At 43.5% G+C, this 19,643-nt stretch overlaps 1 protein-coding gene and 2 long non-coding RNA genes across 4 annotated transcripts; 2 read left to right on the top strand and 1 right to left on the bottom strand.

Annotated features, from left to right (window-relative positions):
• Positions 1-4,597: 4,597 nt before the first annotated feature.
• Positions 4,598-9,392, bottom strand: LOC309356380. The gene is made up of 2 exons (XR_014162742.1): positions 8,585-9,392; positions 4,598-5,439 (listed from the first exon to the last, which is right to left on the bottom strand). It is a non-coding gene; the product is annotated as an uncharacterized lncRNA (long non-coding RNA).
• Positions 4,750-5,570, top strand: LOC309356387. Its single transcript, XR_014162749.1, has 2 exons — positions 4,750-4,865; positions 4,968-5,570. It is a non-coding gene; the product is annotated as an uncharacterized lncRNA (long non-coding RNA).
• On the top strand, positions 7,986-19,576 carry LACTB (lactamase beta). 2 transcript variants are annotated; one of them, XM_081887711.1, is made up of 8 exons: positions 7,986-8,265; positions 9,399-9,465; positions 10,935-11,125; positions 11,454-11,784; positions 14,425-14,590; positions 16,830-17,795; positions 17,840-17,899; positions 18,050-19,576. In XM_081887711.1, the coding sequence occupies exons 1-6, from the start codon at positions 8,005-8,007 to the stop codon at positions 17,392-17,394; spliced, it is 1,581 nt and encodes a 526-aa protein (XP_081743837.1). In that variant the 5' UTR covers positions 7,986-8,004; the 3' UTR covers positions 17,395-17,795; positions 17,840-17,899; positions 18,050-19,576. The 2 variants fall into 2 exon arrangements, with proteins under 2 accessions (XP_081743837.1, XP_081743838.1); XM_081887712.1 differs by having other exon boundaries at positions 7,990-8,265; positions 17,840-19,576.
• The last annotated feature ends 67 nt before the right edge of the window (positions 19,577-19,643 follow it).

The following is a 19,643-nucleotide window of genomic DNA, read 5'->3' as shown; positions in this document are numbered from 1 at the left end:
TGGGAAGGGGCTTCTCAGGGCACCAAACAGCATATTTTCAGGCATATCTGCCATAGTTCTTAATCTTGACTTCTTTTTCACCTTGTACAGGTACACAGCAGTTGGTATAGGCTTTGCACAAGGGGCCTTCTCAATGGATTGTGTGCCTGTTATAGTGAGGGGGAAGTTGCCATTTGAAGTTTCGGTACCAAAAGGTATTGGACTGGGACTGGGACTTTCACAGACAGCTTAGGAACACAAATAAGGGCAAAACTCCCAGGAGACCAAACCAGCAGTACTAGTGGTCAGGGTTGATGAGAGTTGCAGGCCCAAAACATCCTGAACGTGCAACTTTGGCTACCCATGGCTACCTCCTGAACGGAGGGAAATTTAGACACCCAATTGTGATACCTAAGAACTAGACCAGGATGTCTCTGCAGCTTCTTAGCTGGAATATACATGGCGGGAATTCCCCAGAAAAAAGAAAAAAAGTATTTCATATTTTGAAAAAAGAACAATTGGACATTATCTGCTTGCAAGAAACACATGTGACAAGACTCCACAGAAAAGTGTTAATTAATAAAAGATTAGGCCAAGAATTTATTTCATCGGATAAAGTTAAGAAAAGAGGAGTGGTGATATATGCAAAGGAGAGCTTGTCACCAAAATTTTTATTTAAAGACGAACAGGGCAGAATTTTGGCGATTGAAATTCAGACACAAGGAGAAAAGTTTTTAATCTTAGGAATATATGCCCCAAATGAAGGAAAATCGGAATTTTTTAAGAAGCTGCATGAGATTATGCTGGACTATTTGGATTACAACAACATTATTATGTTGGGAGATATGAACGGGGTTGTCTCAGTGAATATGGACAAGTCGCAAAGTGCTAACATAACGAAAGATGGCAGACTACCAAAAACCTTTTTCGAAATGACTGACAATTTGGATTTGATTGATATATGGAGGATCAAGAACCCTCTAGGGAAAGAAGGAACTTTCTTTTCTGAAGCTCACATGACATGGACGCGAATCGACCAAATATGGATAACTAGAGGACTGGCACCTAAGACTAGAAAAGTGGAAATCTGCCCAAAAACCTGCTCCGACCACAATGCTTTGAGAATGGAACTGAGATTAAATACAACCGGATCTTTCAGATGGAAAATGAATGACACTCTGCTAAGAGATCAGGAGATTGTCAAGAAGGCCCAAAAAGCTTTAAAGGATTATTTTGAAATAAATTTAAAGACAGCCACGGAAAAAAGAATAATCTGGGACGCAAGTAAAGCAGTTATGAGAGGGTTTCTAATACAGCAGAACACGATTAAAAAAAGGCTCTGGAATGAAAAGAAGGAGAAGATCTTGGAGAAAATAAGAGAAGGAGAGAAAAAATTGAGATCTAGGCCTAAATCGAAGGAAGTGTTGAGAGAAGTGAAGTTTTTCCAGGCACAATATTCGAAACTGATAAATCAAGAAGTGGAATGGAAAATTAAACAAATGAAACAAAGATCCTTTGAATCAGCTAACAAGTGTGGGAAACTGCTAGCATGGCAGTTGAAAAAGAGACAAAAGCTTAATACAGTTACAAATCTAGAGATTAAAGGGAGAATGGTCCAGAAACCCGAGGAAATTAGAAAATGTTTCCAGAGATATTTCAAAGAACTTTATTCACAAGGGCCGCAAAAAGATTCTGAGGTGGATCAATTTCTCATAACTAATGGACTACAAAAAATACCCCCGGAAACGAGAGCAACTTTGAATTGTAATATTACGTACCAAGAAATTGAATGTGCCATTCAGAACCTTCAACTAGGCAAGTCTCCAGGACCTGATGGACTTACTTCCAAATATTATAAGGTATTGAAGGACTCGTTGATACAACCACTGTTGGAAGTTTGTAACCAGATTATGGAGGGGAGGAAGGCATCGGAAACGTGGAAAGAAGCTTTCATCACGTTGATACCAAAATTAGAAACTGAAAAAACCCAACTTAAGAACTACCGTCCCATCTCACTCCTAAATGTGGATTACAAAATTTTTGCAGACATTTTGGCAAGTAGGTTTAAGAAAGTATTAAATGAAGTGATTCATAAGGACCAAGCAGGCTTTCTCCCGGGCAGGCATTTGTTTGACAACACAAGAAACATCATTGACATTTTGGAATTTTTACAAACAAACTTAAATACAAGAGCGGTGTTGATCTTTATTGATGCGGAGAAAGCCTTTGACAATATTTCTTGGATGTTTATGAAGAAAAATTTGGAAAGGATGGGAGTAGGGCGGGGGTTTGAAAATGGAATAGAAGCAATTTATTCAGAACAAAAAGCTAAATTGATAGTAAACAACGTGGTGACAGAGGAGTTCAAAATTGAAAAAGGGACACGACAGGGGTGCCCTCTGTCTCCTCTGCTGTTTATTTCAGTCCTGGAGGTGCTATTGAACATGATCAGAAATGACCGGTTGGCACAGGGAATTGTGGTCGGAGAGAAACAATATAAACTGAAAGCATTTGCAGATGACTTGGTATTAACATTACAGGAGCCAGTCCCTAGCACTAAAAGAGTGTTAGAATTAATTTCTGACTTTGGTCGGGTGGCGGGATTCAAGCTGAACAAACAAAAAACTAAAGTTCTAGCAAAAAACTTGACAACTACAGAAATAGAGGAGTTCATGAAAGAAACAGAATTAAATGTGGTTAAAAAAGTAAAGTACTTAGGGGTGTACCTGACCTCCAAAAATTTGAATTTGTTTAAAGATAACTACGAGAAATGTTGGTCAGAGATTAAAAGAGATTTGGAAACATGGTCAAGATTGAAACTTTCCTTGTTGGGTAGAATAGCTGCTATAAAGATGAATGTATTGCCGAAAATGTTATTTTTGTTTCAGGCCCTTCAGATCGTGGACAAGGTGGAATGTTTTGGAAGATGGCAGAGGGATATTTCTAAATTTGTCTGGCAGGGCAAAAAGCCCCGAATAAAGTTTAAAATACTAACTGTTTCGAAAGAAAGAGGGGGGTTTGCCCTGCCAGACTTGAGGTTATATTATGAATCTGCAGCCTTCTGCTGGTTGAAAGATTGGATTTTATTGGAGAACACCGATGTCCTCGATCTGGAAGGGTTTGGTAATGCTTTTGGGTGGCATGCATATTTGTGGTATGACAAATCGTTCATAAATCGTTCAAAAACCATATTGTCAGAAGAGCAATTTTTATGGTCTGGACAAAATACAAAGACTTATTGGAGAGTAAGACTCCGAGGTGGCTCTCACCGATGGAGGCCAAAGCATGTAAAAGACTCAATATGGAGGCCCATTGGCCTAAATATTGGGAAATAATTGAAAAAATCGGAGATAATTGGAGGTTGCAGAGTATGGAAAAGTTAAAAAACAAGGTGCGAGATTGGTTGCACTATGCTCAAATTCAGGAAGTCTTTAAAGCGGACAAAAAAGTGGGTTTCCAGGTGGAAAAATCGAAATTAGAGACAGAGTTGCTAGAGCCAAAATCTAAGTTACTCTCGAGAATGTACAACTTGCTGCTTAAATGGAATACACAGGATGAGACAGTTAAATCCTCCATGATAAAGTGGGCGCAGGACCTGGGGCATAACATTATGTTTGAAGACTGGGAAAGGTTATGGAACACCGGGATGAAATTTACGGCATGTAGTGCCTTGAAGGAAAATATTATGAAAATGGTATACCGGTGGTACATGACCCCAGTCAAGCTTGCAAAGATATACCACCTGTCGGACAATAAATGTTGGAAGTGTAAGAAGGAGGAAGGGACATTCTTACACCTCTGGTGGACCTGCCCGAAAGTGAAGGCCTTCTGGGAGATGATACATAATGAATTAAAAAAGGTACTCAGATTTACCTTACCCAAGAAACCGGAGGCCTTCCTCCTGGGCATGGTAGACCAGAGAGTGGCCAAGAAAGATAGAACTTTCTTTATGTACGCCACCACAGCAGCAAGGATCCTGATGGCAAAGCACTGGAAGACACAAAATTTACCCACGCTGGAAGAATGGCAGACGCAGTTGATGGACTATATGGAATTGGCCGAGATGACTGGCAGAATCCGAGACTTGGGAGAAGAAGCAACGGAGGAAGTCTGGGAAAAATTTAAGGACTATTTGAAAAAGCATTATAAGTTGTATGAATGTTAAAAAAATGCTCCTTTTAGGAAACTATAGCTTCAGCATTTGTAAACTTTTGAAATGGAAAATAAGGTACAAGAAGCTAGAGGTGGTGTAATGAAATAACTTTATTGTGTTGAAATTAAAAGCTTAAGGATTTGGACTACAATGTCCTAGAGATTAGACATCACGATAAAATGAAAGATACATTATTGTGTTTGAAATAAGTTAACAAATTGCTGATGTTTTGAATGTACAGAGAATGCAGGGTTCGGAAGATGGGGGAAGTCCACTAGATCTATGGAAATTTGTAATTGGAAGTTGGATTCTGTATTTCATAAATTTAATAAAAAATTATATTAAAAAAAAACCAAAATATTACGAAGAGCTGCTGAGCACCAACCCTGTGCAGATGAGATCCTCTCTCTGGGAAGGGGCTTCTCAGGGCACCAAACAGCATATTTTCAGGCATATCTGCCATAGTTCTTAATCTTGACTTCTTTTTCACCTTGTACAGGTACACAGCAGTTGGTATAGGCTTTGCACAAGGGGCCTTCTCAATGGATTGTGTGCCTGTTATAGTGAGGGGGAAGTTGCCATTTGAAGTTTCGGTACCAAAAGGTATTGGACTGGGACTGGGACTTTCACAGACAGCTTAGGAACACAAATAAGGGCAAAACTCCCAGGAGACCAAACCAGCAGTACTAGTGGTCAGGGTTGATGAGAGTTGCAGGCCCAAAACATCCTGAACGTGCAACTTTGGCTACCCATGGCATAATGCAAATAGGGCAAAGGAAGAGTTATGCTTATTTCCATGCTGCTTGGAAACCGATCTCCCCAAAAAAGTCCAGAGCAAAGGCTGAGCCCAAGAAATCATTCCACCACGATTCAAATGGAAAGGACTATCAACACAATGCAGTTGCAGTGGCCTAGCGTGGAGGGGGGCACATGGCCACAGGTGCATTTTGGGAGGGGTCGCAACGAGGTGCCCCCACGACGGAATCCCTCATTGAGGGAAGCATCGCCCAGCTTTCAGGGTGGGAAGGGCAGCAGGGCTGGCATCTGGCAGGTGAGTGCACTTCCCCACCTGGCTGACTGGAAGGGTGTGCGCCTCCCCTGCTGCGTCCTGCTCATTTCTCCCTTCTTTCTTGCGCTGGAAGAGCGACATGAAGATGCAAGAGGCAGGCGCGCTTCCAATCAGTCCAATCAGGTTGAGAAGGGCATGCGCCTCTCCATCAGCGTCTTCGTCATGGTGCCCTCCAAGCCCTGGGCACTGGGAAGGCAGTCTCCACCGCTGTACATTCAGTACTGTTGCTGTAAGTTATCTGCCAAAGTAAAATGCTCTTAAGTGAATCCAGACTTTCTCTGTGTTGGATATGAATTTGGCATTTGATAAATGACTCTGTTTTATTGGGAAAATAGTAATGAGAATTAAAACAACAAATGCTGAAATGAATCCCACCTGGTCTGCATTTGATTGCACATCTGAAAGTGGTTTGGTCTGGCTTGGAGCCCAGCTCCATAGTTCAAAACACCACTGGACACGGGGAAGGATGCAAGAATTTGTTACTCTATATTTCCTGGATTCTGCACTACTTTATGGTACAGAATAAATTGTTAATGGCCTAAATAATTTGCTCCCATCCTTGGTTTTCATCATTGCTCCACCTACTTGCCCACAGTGTGGCCTTATTTCAGTTGCTGAGTTTTAGACTTTAAAAGTAATGGGTATGATCCACCAGGATGTTCATTTCAATGGAGCTTGTTCAAAAAAGCATCCCAGTGAACAAAGTCCAAGATGGAGACAGTTCTGGACATTTTGGAGCAAGCCTGATGCAGAAAATCCAAATGGTGGTTAGTATATAATAATAAATTTAAAAATGAACACTTAGCTGCTTTTTAATAGCACAGTGGTACCTCAGGTTACATATGCTTCAGGTTACATACACTTCAGGTTACAGACGCCGCTAACCCAGAAATAGTGCTTCAGGTTAAGAACTATGCTTCAGGATGAGAACATAAATTGCGCAGTGGCAGCAGGAGGCCCCATTAGCTAAAGTGGTGCTTCAGTTTCAGGTTAAGTACGGACCTCCGGAACGAATTAAGTACTTAACCTGAGGTACCACTGTACTCCAAAATCTGCTAAGGTAGGTTGTCTTGCTCTGCCTAATGGTAAGTGAAGCTTGTCAGGCAGCAGGAAGAAAATGTGTACATACTCCATTCTCCCAGCATCTAGACATTGTTGGATGACAGCCTCTATAATCCCTGACCTGCTGTCTAATGAGACTTGGAGTCTAACAGCAACTGGAGGGCCACAGGCTCCCCTTTCCTGCTCTAAATTGCTATTTAATGATGGCGTAATAATAGCTGTCACTCCAGCTGTCACCCTCCAACATTTCTCAAATGAAAATAGAGACGTCCTACCATACCCTCCAATGAAAATAGGGATGTCCTATGGAAAAGCAGGACATTCCAGGATCAAATCAGAAACCAATACGGCTTCTGTAAATCTGGGACTGTCCCTGGAAAATAGGGACACTTGGAGGGTCTGAGCCGAACCTGCTTTTCAGGGTTGTGAGAGTAAAAGGTGGATGAAGAATTGATCCACCTTGATTGATTGATTGATTGATCCATTGATTGAATTTATATTCCATAGCACCAACCACACCTACATTTGGTGGGTGGGGGAAGCATTCTGTAACATTCTAAAAAGTTTCAGTAAAACTAGTTACAAATAAAAATCAGACATGATTTCAAAACATTAATCCAGTAAGATTTTTAAACATTATCCAAACAATAATCCTGGGTGCTGCCTTGAGCTCATTGGAGGGTAGGTGGGATAAAAATATAGGATATGATACGGCAATCTTTATTGTCATTGTCCCATACAGAACAACGAAATTGAAAAATCTACACCAGATGTGGGTATGTGGCTGTCTGCACATATGAGTGTTTTTGTATGCAATGTTTGGGAGGAAATAAGATGGCAAATAACAAAATAAATATTGATGTGTGTAATTTTTATTTCTTAATTATATTTAGTGGTAGTATGGCTCTATTGTTTTTTGTAACATAAAATCATTCAATAAAAATTATTTTTAAAAGAAAAGAAAAATCTACACCAGACATTCAAAACAACAAGACAACAAGCCTGCTATCCCAGCTATCCCAGCCTGGTTAACCCCCTAAAAACTCTGATTCCCCATAATTAAATACAATATACTCCCACAGAGACTACCTTACGCTGCGTTTAAAACCCAAATCGCATTTGGATAAAAACCTTAATAAATCTAAACGCTGGATAAATCTAAAACGTTGGATAATTCTAAACGTAATAGATGAATGGGACTGCACACTCAGGAGATATGTTGAGTATACTAAGGAAGGAAGGAAGGAAGGAAGGAAGGAAGGAAGGAAGGAAGGAAGGAAGGAAGGAAGGAAGGAAGGAAGGAGAGAGAGAGAGAGAGGGGGGGGGAAGGAAGGAAGGAAGGAAGGAAGGAAGGAAGGAAGGAAGGAAGGAAGGAAGGAAGGAAGGAAGGAAGGAAGGAAGGAAGGAAGGAAGGAAGGAAGGAGAGAGAGAGAGAGAGAGAGAGAGAGAGAGAGAGAGAGAGAGAGAGAGGAGAAGGAAGAAGGAAGGCAGGCAGGCACTGATGAATACAGAGGCGAGGGCTGGCTGTTTGGCACAGTGAGAATCAAACGGGACTCTCCGCAGGGATAAAACAAGCCCCGCAAGACTCCGCTCGATGCGCTCGATGGGCTCCTGCGCTGTCTGATTGCGGTCGGCTCCGCTCGATGCCCTCGGGGGCCTCCTGCTCCTGCCTGGCGCGTCTCCTAGCAACGCGGGCCTAGGCCGGAGCCGGGCGAGCGAGCGAGGCAGCTCTTGGCCGGCCATGCTGCGAGGGCTGGCGGCAGCGCGGAGGGTCCTGCTGCCCGTGGGGCGCCCGGGGAGCGGCGGCCCGCGGGCGCCATGGAGTCCGCCCTCTCGCGGGAGCCGCTGGCGGCTGGGCCCCGTGGGGCTGGGGCTGGGGCTGGCCCTGACGGCGGCGGCGGCGGCGGCTGTGGGGAGCGAGGAAGAGCGGGAGGGCCCTCGGGCGGAGAAGGGCTTCGCCCGGGCCGTGGCCAGCAGCAGGGACCTTGTCCAGCGCCTGAAGGTGGGAAGGCGGGGAGGGGCCGAGGGCCAAAGTTTATTCCGCCGCCGCCGCCGCCCGGTTTTGTTTTCTTCTTAAGGACCGAACGGCAAAGTTCTGAATTTACATAGCATAAACTATGATAAAAATTTAGTCCCCCGTCTGCATGGGATGCCTTAAATGTGCAGTACAAGTCTACAGAATTAGATAATTATAGAGTTGGAAGGGAACCCAAGGGTCATCTAGTCCAGCCCCCCTGCAATGCAGGAATCACAGCAGAAGAATCTGGCAGGTGGGCATCCAACCTCTGTTTAAAAACCTCCAATAAAGGAGAATCCACTACCTTCTGAGGTAGTCCATTCCACTGTTGAACAGCTCTTACAGTTATAAAGTTCTTCCTATGGTTCAGTCGGAATCTCCTTTCTTGGCATTTGAATCCATTGGTTCAGGTTCCTGCTCTCTGGAGCAGCAGAAAACAAGCCTGCTCCATCTTCCAGCCTTTGAGATATTAGAAGATGGCTATCAGATCCCAACTCCCTCAACCTTTCCTCATAAGGCTTGGTTTCCACAGCTTTTATCATCTTGGTCACCCTCCTCTGCACATGTTCCAGCTTGTCAACATCCTTAAATTGTGGTGCCCAGAACTGGACACTTACCCAGTTGGAGTCTGACCAAGACAGAATAGAGCATCCTCATGAGAATCTTCTGCTCACTTTGCATCCTCCATATTCTGATTAGTCTATTTCTAGACTACCCTTAATCTGAAGATTGCAGGGCCGTTTACAGCATACTATAAACCCCTTGCAATAAAAATAAATAAATCTTTAAAATCATATTGATGTTAAACTAAACTAGCACAAGAGAAAGGTCCTGAAGCATATGCAGCCCTGGTGCCCCCAAAGGCCTGAGTAAATATATCTGATTACTAACACAGAGAATAAAATTGTGATCCAGTTAGCAAAATTTTGGCTTGGGGAAGGAGGAAGAGGGTGGTTTCTTCTCCACCTCCATTGATGTGGGCAAGGGTATGTGGCTTTAATGGAATTAAATGAGATTTAAATGGTTGTTGTGGGGGGTTTTAAGACACACTCTTAGGATTGACGCATCAGAAGGATTAGGAGAATTCAGAAAGTCAAAGTTGTATTTTATTCCAATAGGATGAAGTGGGAGCTCCTGGAATAGTAGCTGGAGTTTCTGTAGATGGCAAAGAAATTTGGTTAGAAGGTAAGTGAGGATTAATGCATTTTTATTGCTTGTCAAAGACTTCTTGTATGCAGGGGCAGGGGTTGTCTTTATATTAAAAAAATATATATTTAAGATTATCATTCATTAATATAATTTCTATAGCTCTTTTGAGAATTCAGGAGGGAGGAAAGCTATCCAAATACAAAATTTGAGGAGAAACATAAGTTTGTGATGTAAGTCAGTAAGTCACACATACAGGTTTGTTATATATAAGTCAGTAACGTTCACATGATGGCTGGCTGGCTGGCTGGCTGGCCAGCTTCCCCATTGCTCTGGAGCAACAGTATTCTCCTGCCATGCCTGTCAGTTATAATTCTGCTATCATTTGGCTGCTAGCAGGAATGGGGTGGGATCGTGTGTATCTCAATTCTGGGCTGAGCTTTTAAGGTTTATGTGTAGTCTTGGCAAGGCCAAATTTATCAATTTTTTGAAATTTCAAACCCTCATAACCCAAAAACAGGATGAGATAAAAAAAATAAAAACTTGAGTTATTGGACCTTCTCTTATACTACTTATAAGAAACTGAAACAGAAAGCAATATAAAATGGTAAGGTAAAAGTCATTGGATCACTTGACATGGAATACCCCCTCATAATCTGAGACCTTCATACCACTTGCATAAATATTTGATGTGAGAAAGGAGTCGTAAAGGTTTTTTTGTTCCCCTCACAATGTGCCCAAATAAGACTTGCTCAGAAAGTTCTAATAAACTGACTCAAAACATTCCCTCTTGAAGATGTTTGCTTGCCACAGGGAGGTGCCATCCCTTAATCCTGCTTGGGCAGGTCTAACTTGTACTGTGACCTGTATAATCACTTCTCAGGACAGCAAGCCTTTATTTGAACTCTGATATGTTGCCTCTTTTCAACTTTTCTCTTCCTCTCTCCAACTCCAATTAGGATCTTAAATGGCATCTATGTTTTTGTTAAAAAACATTTGTTTCCTTGGGTGTCTTTCTAGCCCTCTCATGCAGCTTCAGAGCTCAATGTGGTAGCCATTCTCCCTTCCTAGACTTGATAACTTTGTATTGCTACTGGAACAAACATGTTTGCCACACACAATATCTCTTATCATGGATGTTAATGAAGTGCTGCTATTCATTTGATGTGCAAACAGACCAAAGCTAGATATTATGCCAAACTCACATTTGTCTGTCTTGAGAAGAGGAAATTATCAAAAAGTCTTTGAGAAGTCTTAGGCTGCATACACACCAACCAGTAAAGCATATTGCTTCCCTCAAAGAATCCTGGGAACTGTAGCTTATCCCTCACAGAGCTACAATTCCCAGCACCCTTAACAGTTTCCAGGATTCTCTGGGGGAAGTAATGTGCTTTAAAGATATGGTGTGTGCGCAGCCTCAAACAACTTGATCTTTTAGTTTTCAAAGAGCCTGAGGCATTCCAGTGCACAAAACACCACTTGACAGTAATCTGCTTATTCCCTTAAAGGAATGGGTTATGCTGACGTGGAGAACCGTGTGCTCTGCAAGCCAGAGACCGTCCTGCGAATTGCAAGCATTAGCAAACCTCTGACTATGGTTGCTGTTGCAAAGTTGTGGGAGGAAGGAAAGCTGGATTTAGATGCTCCAGTGCAGAAGTATGTTCCAGAATTTCCTGAAAAAGAATATGAAGGTGAAAAGGTAAATGAGGCCATTCACCAGCGTTAAGTGGTGGTCTGATGGAATTTCTTGGATATCCAGTCATCTGTAACATGTTTAATAGTGACTAACAGACAATAACTCTCTTGTTAAGAAGAATGAAGGACATGTAATAGGAATATAGCTTTCTTTATTGGGATGGGGGCATCCTTCTGTTGTCCTGCTGACTTTAGCGAGGCTAGTTAAGTGTCAGCAGATCAATGGATTCTCACTGACAAGTCCCCACCACAAATGTTGGAAAGTTTTTGTTGATGATAGCATGTGATATCACTCCACTGTTTACTTGAGCTGATGTCTTTTTAAAATGTAGGTCACCATTACAACAAGACTGCTCACTTCACAGTTAAGTGGGATTCGCCATTATGAGAAAGATATTTCCAAAGTAAAAGAAGAGAAGGAAAAGGCCAACAGAACCCTGAAGGCTACAAAAGATATCACAACATCTGACAGAGAGAAAGAAGACAAAGTCTCTGAAAAAACTGATTTTGCTAAAGCCAAGCCGGAACACGAAGGCAAACATTCCAAAAGTGAAAAGAAAAAATCAGAGTTTGAACATAAAGAATATTATTTGAAAGAAAAATTTGATAATGTGATTGATTCATTGAACTTATTTAAAAACGATCCTTTGTTCTTTAAACCAGGTGAGTTGTACATTTAATCCAAACTTCTTAGTACAGCTGTGTTGTCAATATGCCTTTTGGAAGCCTTACATAACTTGGTTGTTTCAACATTACTTTTTCATGGAGAAAAGGTTTGACTATCTTTGCCTACTCCATTTTCATTTTGAAGTAGGTCTTTATTTCTATACTCTTCCTCTTTTAAGTTTGGTATCTTCCACTGTTTGCATGAAAGATATCTATGTCTGTTCTGTGGGGATCTGAAGAGGAGGAAGTAAAGCCCCGTTCTTTCATGCAGAGGGTCTCTGCTTAGATTTTTACCATTTTCTGGTGTGGTTGAGAAAGACCATGGAGAGCTGCTGCCAGTCTGTGTGGACAGTCTGGATCTAGAAGGGGAATAGTCTGACTCTATATAAGGTAGCTTCCTATGTTCCAAAGAGTGAGTTGCAATCGAAATTATTCAACCCCCATGGCAAATTGGTTTATTATCAAAGTTTACAGACTTTCAGCTGTTTGCAATGAGCAAATCAAACAAATGGATGTTCAACACAATGGATGCTTCAAGTGGTCTCCCCAAATTGAGCTGAAACTGCAACTTATACTGGTTTCTCCAGTCTCACTATTATTCAACCCCCTGAATAGAATCCCTCACAATAGCACAAATACAGGTGTTCTAGCTCAAGCACACCTGATGCAACTAATCAAGGACTCCATTAGTTGTACCAGGTGTGCTTGAGCTGGAACACATGAAATACATGAACTGGTTAGGGGGTTTGATGAGTGTCAAATTTAGCTACATCTTAGAAATATGTCTAGCTCAAGAGAATGGTCCAAGAAGGTAAGAGAAGAGATCATCACCCTTGACAAACAAGCAGTATACAAGAAGATATTGAAGGCACTGAATATTCCTAGAGACACCCTTGGAAGAATATTTCGCAAGTTCAAAGTTAAAGAAACAGTGGTTACACTAACCTGGACAGGGCAAAAAAAGGCACCAACCAGATTTCTGAGAAGGCAGGCTGGGGGAAAATCTTGAGTGACTACAAAAGAGCTGCAGCAAGACTTGGTGGCAGCAGGCACTGAGGTTTCAGTGAACACAGTAAAGCACATACTAAATGCAGAAGGTTTCTATCCTAGAACTTCCAAGACGTACACCACTACAAAAGCACAAGAACAGTCGGCTCCAGTACAGTGGTACCTCGGGTTATGAACAGCCTAGTTAACGAACATTTTGGATTACAACCACTTCAAACCCGGAAATCAGCGTTCCAGGTTGCGTGGGGTTTTTTGGGTATACAAACGGACGTTTGGGGGTACCACCACACTTCCCCGTCCTCCGAGGCTTCTCTCTCCTTTCTCAATGAGCCTGGGCAGCCCCATGACTTGCTGGTTCCTTGGCAATGGTGGTGGTGGGAAAGCAGTATGCCAGGTATGGAAGGCAGAGAAGGAGGGCCGAGAGCGGCGGAGGCAGCGGCGAGGCTCGGGTCGCAGTGCTAGCGGCCTTGCTCCTCCCACCATCGCACAAAGGTGCTTTGTTCTGCTTTGATAGGTAGCACGATGCCTCCCTTCCCATCAGAGCAGCCTGATCCCAGTCCTACTTGCATGCAAGCAGGAGGCAGCTGGGATCCCTGATGGGAAGGGAGGCTTTGCACTGCATAACAGGAAGATCCATGCCCCCTCCTGCTTGCACGCAAGTAGGAGTTGGGATCGGGGCTGCTCCAATAGGCAGCATGAAATCTCCCTTCGCAGCTGAGAGATCCTTGCCCTGCTCCTGCTTGCACGCAGCCGGCTGAATAGTTGCTGGGGTCAGGGAAGGTGGAGGCAGCCCGGAAGCTGCATCTTAGAGCCCTTGCACCACCTGAAGGCAGCCAGGCGCTCCCCAGCAAACCAACAGGAAATGAATCAAAATCACAAGAAAACATAAGACAACACTGACCCTGACCCTAGCCCTTATTCTAACCCTTACCCTAAACCTAACCCAGTCCTAAAATTAACCCTGACCTTAACCCAGAAATGGTCTTGTTAGATAGAAAATCACTGGTGGGATTTGAAGAAGGCAGTTGTAGAACGCAAACCCAAAAATATTACTGAACTGGAGGCCATTGCTCCTGAGGAGTGGGCTAAGATTCCTCAGGAGTGCTACCAGAAGCTGCTGTCTGGCTCTACATCTCTTTTGCAGCAGGTCTGCAAGAGGCTGCCCCACTAAGTACTAAAGATGCTTGCAGTTTCAGCTCAATTTGGGGAGACCACTTGAAGCATCCATTGTGTTGAACATCCATGTGTTTGATTTGCTCATTGCAAACAGCTGAAGGTCTGTAAATTTTAATAATAAACCTGATTTGGAATGGGGGTTGAATAATTTCGATTGCAACAATATTTCAGATATGTAAATCCCAGAAATTTTTAATATTACGTTTAAAAGTATGAGAAAGAGAGCAGCTTGTTATATTGAGAGGTGTTTATTTAAGTCCTACACTTTATGTGCTGAAAGAGTTACCTTTATACAGTTTAAGATCTAGAGTTAACTTAATAAAGTACATTTTTTCAACTCTCACATCGTCTCAATCTAAGTAGATCCCTCTTTAGGGGACTAAGCACCACTGGTGTGTAAAATGCTCACAGCATAAACTGTGTATAAAATGTACCTTTCTTCTTCCCTTCAAGGTAGCCAGTTTTTGTATTCAACTCATGGATTTACTCTTCTGAGTGCTGTTGTGGAGAGAGCCTCGGGTCAGAAATTCACAGACTACATGCTGAAAATATTTAGTGACCTGGATATGTTGGCAACAGGACTGGATGATAATGAGCCCCTTATATACAACAGAGCGAGGTAAACTTCCATGCAGTCATGTCCTGTAGGCTTGCAACAGTTGCTGTTCATTTGTTTTGGCTTAATAAAATATGGAGTATCCACTCTCTTTGGAGTATCCACAGCAATCTGGGTTCCACTGACACTGACAGAAGCACTTGTGTATCTTTATATGGCATGTCCCCTCTGCAACAGCCTTATTTTCCCTCATTCACCACTGAGCAGTTATTGGCTCCGTTGGAGTTGTGCATAGCTCAGTTTTCCCCTACCTTGTGCCCTCCAGATGTTTGGGATTACAACTCCCAGCAGCACAACCATACTAAAGGGCCCCTGGATGGTTAAGTCCAGTCAAAATCAACTAGGGGGTGCAGCGCTCATCTCCACTTTCAGGCCGAGAGAGCCGGCGTTTATCTGCAGACAGCTTTCCGCGGCAGGTGGCCAGCATGACTGAACTGCTTCTGGCACAATGGGACACCGTTATGGAAGCCAGAGTGCACGAAAACACCATTTACTCCCCGTGCCATATGGCCATGCTGTTGGGGGCTGATGGGAGTTGTAGTCCAAGACTACAGGCACCAGGTTGGGGAGGGCTGCTTTAGAACAAGATGAAAAATTAGTAGTTGGTGCAGGTAATAAAGACACTGCCAATTCTTAAAATTTAGTTAAATATTGAGTTAAATCCTGCAGAAACACTTTAAAGTTTGGAATAGCCCTGATGAATGGTTTCCAATAGTTCCCATGCCTTGGGTAACCTTCTCTCTCCCCCCCCCCCTCCATAGTGCCCATTCAATGATCCCCAGATGAGCAGGAGTTTTAATTACAAATTATTAAGAGATCAGAAGCAATATGTTGTGTTAATCGACTGCTTAGAAAAAAACTCCCTCACCCCTCACAAAAAGAAAAAATGGCACAGCTATTGCTGTTAGAAAGTATAGACAATTCCCAAGGGACATGTCACAGGGAACATTTTAATTGTGGATGTTTAGTGTTAAGAAGCTAATATTTTGGAAAAATTGTTAGGGACAGTGACTTGAGGAAGATGGATAAGCCCTTAATTTTTATAAATGAAAGTAAATCATATGTAGCAGTTCACATAATTCCAAGCAAAATTAAGGGGACCTGATAAGCTTAATGTAATGCTTCAGCATGTCTGGGAGTGATGTTCTAAAATCAGAGTTCACTGCCACCTTGTGGTTCTCTTTGTTTTTACATAATCCAAGGCTGTGAGATGATAGTACAGTGGAAACCTCGGGTTACGAACGTGATCCGTGCAGGAGGCACGCACGGGTCGCGATTTGGCGCTTCTGCGCATAGCACGATTTAGCGATTCTGCGCGAGTGCCTAAACCCAGAAGTAACTCATTCCCGTTCTTCCGGGTTCGGGGTGGTGTGCAACCCAAAATCACATAACCTGAAGCGTCTGTAACCCGAGGTACCACTCTACATACATTTTTTGTAGTCATACCTTTTTCAAAGAGCCAAGTATAAGAAGCAGAGTGAGTTTTGCCCTAGATCTAAGATCATAATACAGCCAAGTTAACAGTGCTTAAATTTGTTCATACCTACAGTTCCACAGCCCTCGAAATACTCCAGTTTCTCACGAGTTTCCATGGCTGGCAAGCTGTTTACTGGCATTTTTGCTGTGTGTCTTTTAATTCAGAAAGCTGTGAGGAAGGGTTCTCACCTAGATTTCAAATTTGGAGGGACCGAGTTCTGAGGCATCTTCATTACTTTACAGTGAAGTAGGGCTGGCCTTGAATGCATACAAGAGCTTTACTGCTCAAGAGCCTCATCAGTGTACTTGGAGGTCTAGCCTTCACCAGTACAATGATGTGGCTAGAGCACTGATAGCCTTGTTTCCTTTCTGCTGTTCTAGTGCAACTTGTCCTCTTACCTTTCATAATAAAGCAACTCCATGCTGAGGTGTGGAACCAAGCAGTGATGAATCCAGCAAATAGCTGAGTGGTGTTTGTTAATTGGGCAAAGCTTCCCCGTTTGAAAAAAAAACCAACAACATTGCACTGGTTATCACAGGCATAGGCAAACTCAGCCCTTCAGATGTTTTGGGACTACAACTCCCATCATCCCTGACCACTGATCCTGTTAGCTAGGGATGATGGGAGTTGTAGTCCCAAAACATCTGGAGGGCCAAATTTGCCTGTGCCTGGGTTATCGCCATCTTTTGCTTTCTTCTCGTGTGCAATTTCTGTGGCACATTTGAATAAAATAGTTGCTTCCTTTTCTTTGTGGATGACCTCCAGGAACTACATTCACAACAAAAAAGGCCGTCTGGTCAACGCACCCTACGTGGACAACTCCTACAAGTGGGCTGGTGGTGGCTTCCTTTCCACAGTGAGCGACCTTCTTAAATTTGGCAATGCCATGCTGTATGGCTATCAACTTGGACAGCTGGAAAACCTCGCTGCTGGACTCCTTCCTGGCTATCTCAAACCTGGCACCGTAGCGATGATGTGGAGGCCAGTTCCAAACACAAAAGCACCTGGGGACAAAGATGTTAAATATGGGATGGCCTGGAGTGTGGTGGAGAATAAGCAGGAATATGGCTTCTGCAGGCGGCAGCGACACTATGCCTACCACACGGGTGGGGCAGTGGGTGCAAGCAGCGTCCTGCTCATTCTTCCTGAAGAGCCAGACTCTGCAGCTTCAAACAGTGGCCCACTGGTGCCACCCAAGGGTGTGGTGGTCACAATTATTTGTAATATGCAGTCTGTTTCCCTTAGCAGCATTGCCTTAAAGATTGCAATGGAATTTGAACAGGATAAGTTGGCACAGCACACTGTTAAAAGCAGCTCCTTACAGGATTAAACAAGATCCCAAAAGAAATGTGGAAAGCTATATATGCTGACAGGTGTCCGTAGCACTGAAAGCATCATATTGCAAAGGCATGTCCCCATTCTATGTTGGTTGTGCTGCATTCAAACTCGCTACTCAGGGAAGCAGCCATGTGGGTCAAGCAAACTCATTAGAGGTATTTCTCGGGTGCAAGTTGCCAAAAGTGTGAGCAGTGGTAACTTTTGCCACCCAAAGCCAAATCTAGTTGCCAATCACATCATTTCACTTCTTCATTCTCTGATCTTAATTGAGAAATTGACTTTTAACTTTCACTGTTGTATTTGAAAGATTGAGAGGGTTAGGGATGGGCGATGCCAGCTTTTCAACATTGTGATGTACCAGCCAAACATCCCGATCTGACGATACACCATGATGTTGAAACAGAGGAACAAGTTGCATTGGCCAGGAGCTGAGGCAGCTTGTTCCTCTTGCCAGACACTGCGGGTGGAGGGAGTCAGCCAGACAGTGGTAGCCAAGTGCAGAGTCTGTCAGGATCTGTGCATTTGCCTGCCTTTGCCTTCACCCAAGCAAGTAGTCGCACTGTGTCTTTCCTCCTGGGGTGAAAGACACACCCCACCCTCCTGGGTGAAGGCAGCCAGGTGGTAGCCAAGCGCACAGAGCCTGTCAGGCTCCTTCCGTTTGTCTGCCTTCCCCTACACCCCAGTGAGCGTGCTGGGTCTTTACTCCCGGGTGACTAACCACCCCTGGAGGAAAGATGCAGATCACCCTCCCAGAAGAAAGCAGCCAGGTGACAGTAGCCAAGCGCCCAGAGCCTGTGAAGCTTCATTCACAAGGCTGCCTCTGCCTTCGGCCAGAGCACAGTGGCAGTTTCACCCGGCGGTATATTGCAAGTGAAACCACCGCTGCTCCTGAGTCCCTCTGCCTACAGCACCTGGCTGCAGCTTGTTTCTCCTTCGGCACGCTGGGCACTTGGGAGCAGCAGCCGTTTCACTCAGAATATACCGCCTGATGAAACTGCCATCGCAGTCTGGCCCTCATATTGGTCTTGGGCAATGTATTGATATATCACCTAGGTGAAAACCCAGGGGATGACTGCCACAGGCACCGCTTGACTCAAGTACAGTTGTGCCAAGACATCAGGAGAGCAACAGAGGTCTATTAATCATGCAGGGTTTTGGTTCTACTATGCCTGCTTGTGGGTGCCAGCTCTCAATAACGGACAGAGAAAGGCAGCAGGGACTGAGCTCCTAAGAGCAGCAATTCCCATCAGCCCCTTGGGGACAGTCAAAGGACCTCCTTCCCCTTCTGGCTGGAACCGTTAGCAGGGCTCAACCCTCCACTTCAGTAACATTGATACAAAGTACAGAAAGGTACTAAATCCTGAAGTTATGGTGGGATTGACTTGAGACTCTTTAAGTTTATGTCGGGTGCTGCTATTTTGCTTTTAATAGTTTAAGAACTTGCCCACCCAGTAATAATTTCCTAGACTTGAAGGTAGTCGGGTGTGTGTGTGGAATTTTGATGTCATGTTTGCCTCACAATAGCAAAATTGTAGTTGGTTTCAGGTAGGCATGGTCACAATAGGCTGCCAATGTTGCTTCCTGCCAGTCAACACTTTACTGCGTGTATTATTTGTGAAGTGTAGGAAACAGCCATTTGAAAGCTTTAAGAGAAGTTTACATTTATTGAAAAGCTTCACTCCTATGTGCATCTACTTGGGAGTAAGCCCAGTTGAATAAATGAGACTTGCTCCCGCGTGAATATGCATAGATTGAGGCTGCGCCTGACATTTTTTCTTGCTCTTCTCTAGAAAGCATATCCAAGATGGTCCTTTGTTGTTGTTTTATTAGCCTAGAATTCCTCTGAGAGCCTGGTGCACCATCTTCTTCATTTTTTTAGTCATACCTGCTAGTTGTAAGAGTGGAGTCCTGGGGCTGATGGGAATTGTAGTACAAAACTTCAAGGGTATGAGGTTCAGGAGGGCTGGCCTAGGTGCTAAATGATTGATCTGTCACAATGATCCTTATATAAATCATGTTATATGTTTCTTTTTCTCCTGCCCCTGCCTTTTCTCCAGCGATCTGAAATTTGGCTGAACTAATTATGCTTATGTAAAATGCCTATTTGGATCCTTTTATTATTGACTAGCCTTTTTGTATGCCTTAACCAATAAATACTTTATGTTGTTGACGAAGTTCAAGTGGCTATGGGTGCTCCATCATGTTCAATTGCCTCCTTTTTGGCAAGAGGTGTAAATTCTG

This window comes from Podarcis melisellensis, assembly GCF_964234715.1.
Source record: "Podarcis melisellensis genome assembly, chromosome: 14".
NCBI lineage: Eukaryota > Metazoa > Chordata > Lepidosauria > Squamata > Lacertidae > Podarcis > Podarcis melisellensis.
Note: the sequence above shows the minus strand (reverse complement) of the source record. Positions and strands in the feature narration are given on the sequence as shown.

What these genes read in the sequence shown, in the direction of transcription:
- LACTB (XM_081887711.1), top strand. Translation starts at nt 8,005, where the DNA reads ATGCTGCGAGGGCTGGCGGCAGCGCGGAGGGTCCTGCTGCCCGTGGGG. An exon ending in TCCTTTGTTCTTTAAACCAG is followed by an intron (nt 11,785 to 14,424) that starts GTGAGTTGTACA and finishes CTTCCCTTCAAG; the next exon opens with GTAGCCAGTTTTTGTATTCA. An exon ending in CTTATATACAACAGAGCGAG is followed by an intron (nt 14,591 to 16,829) that starts GTAAACTTCCAT and finishes GATGACCTCCAG; the next exon opens with GAACTACATTCACAACAAAA.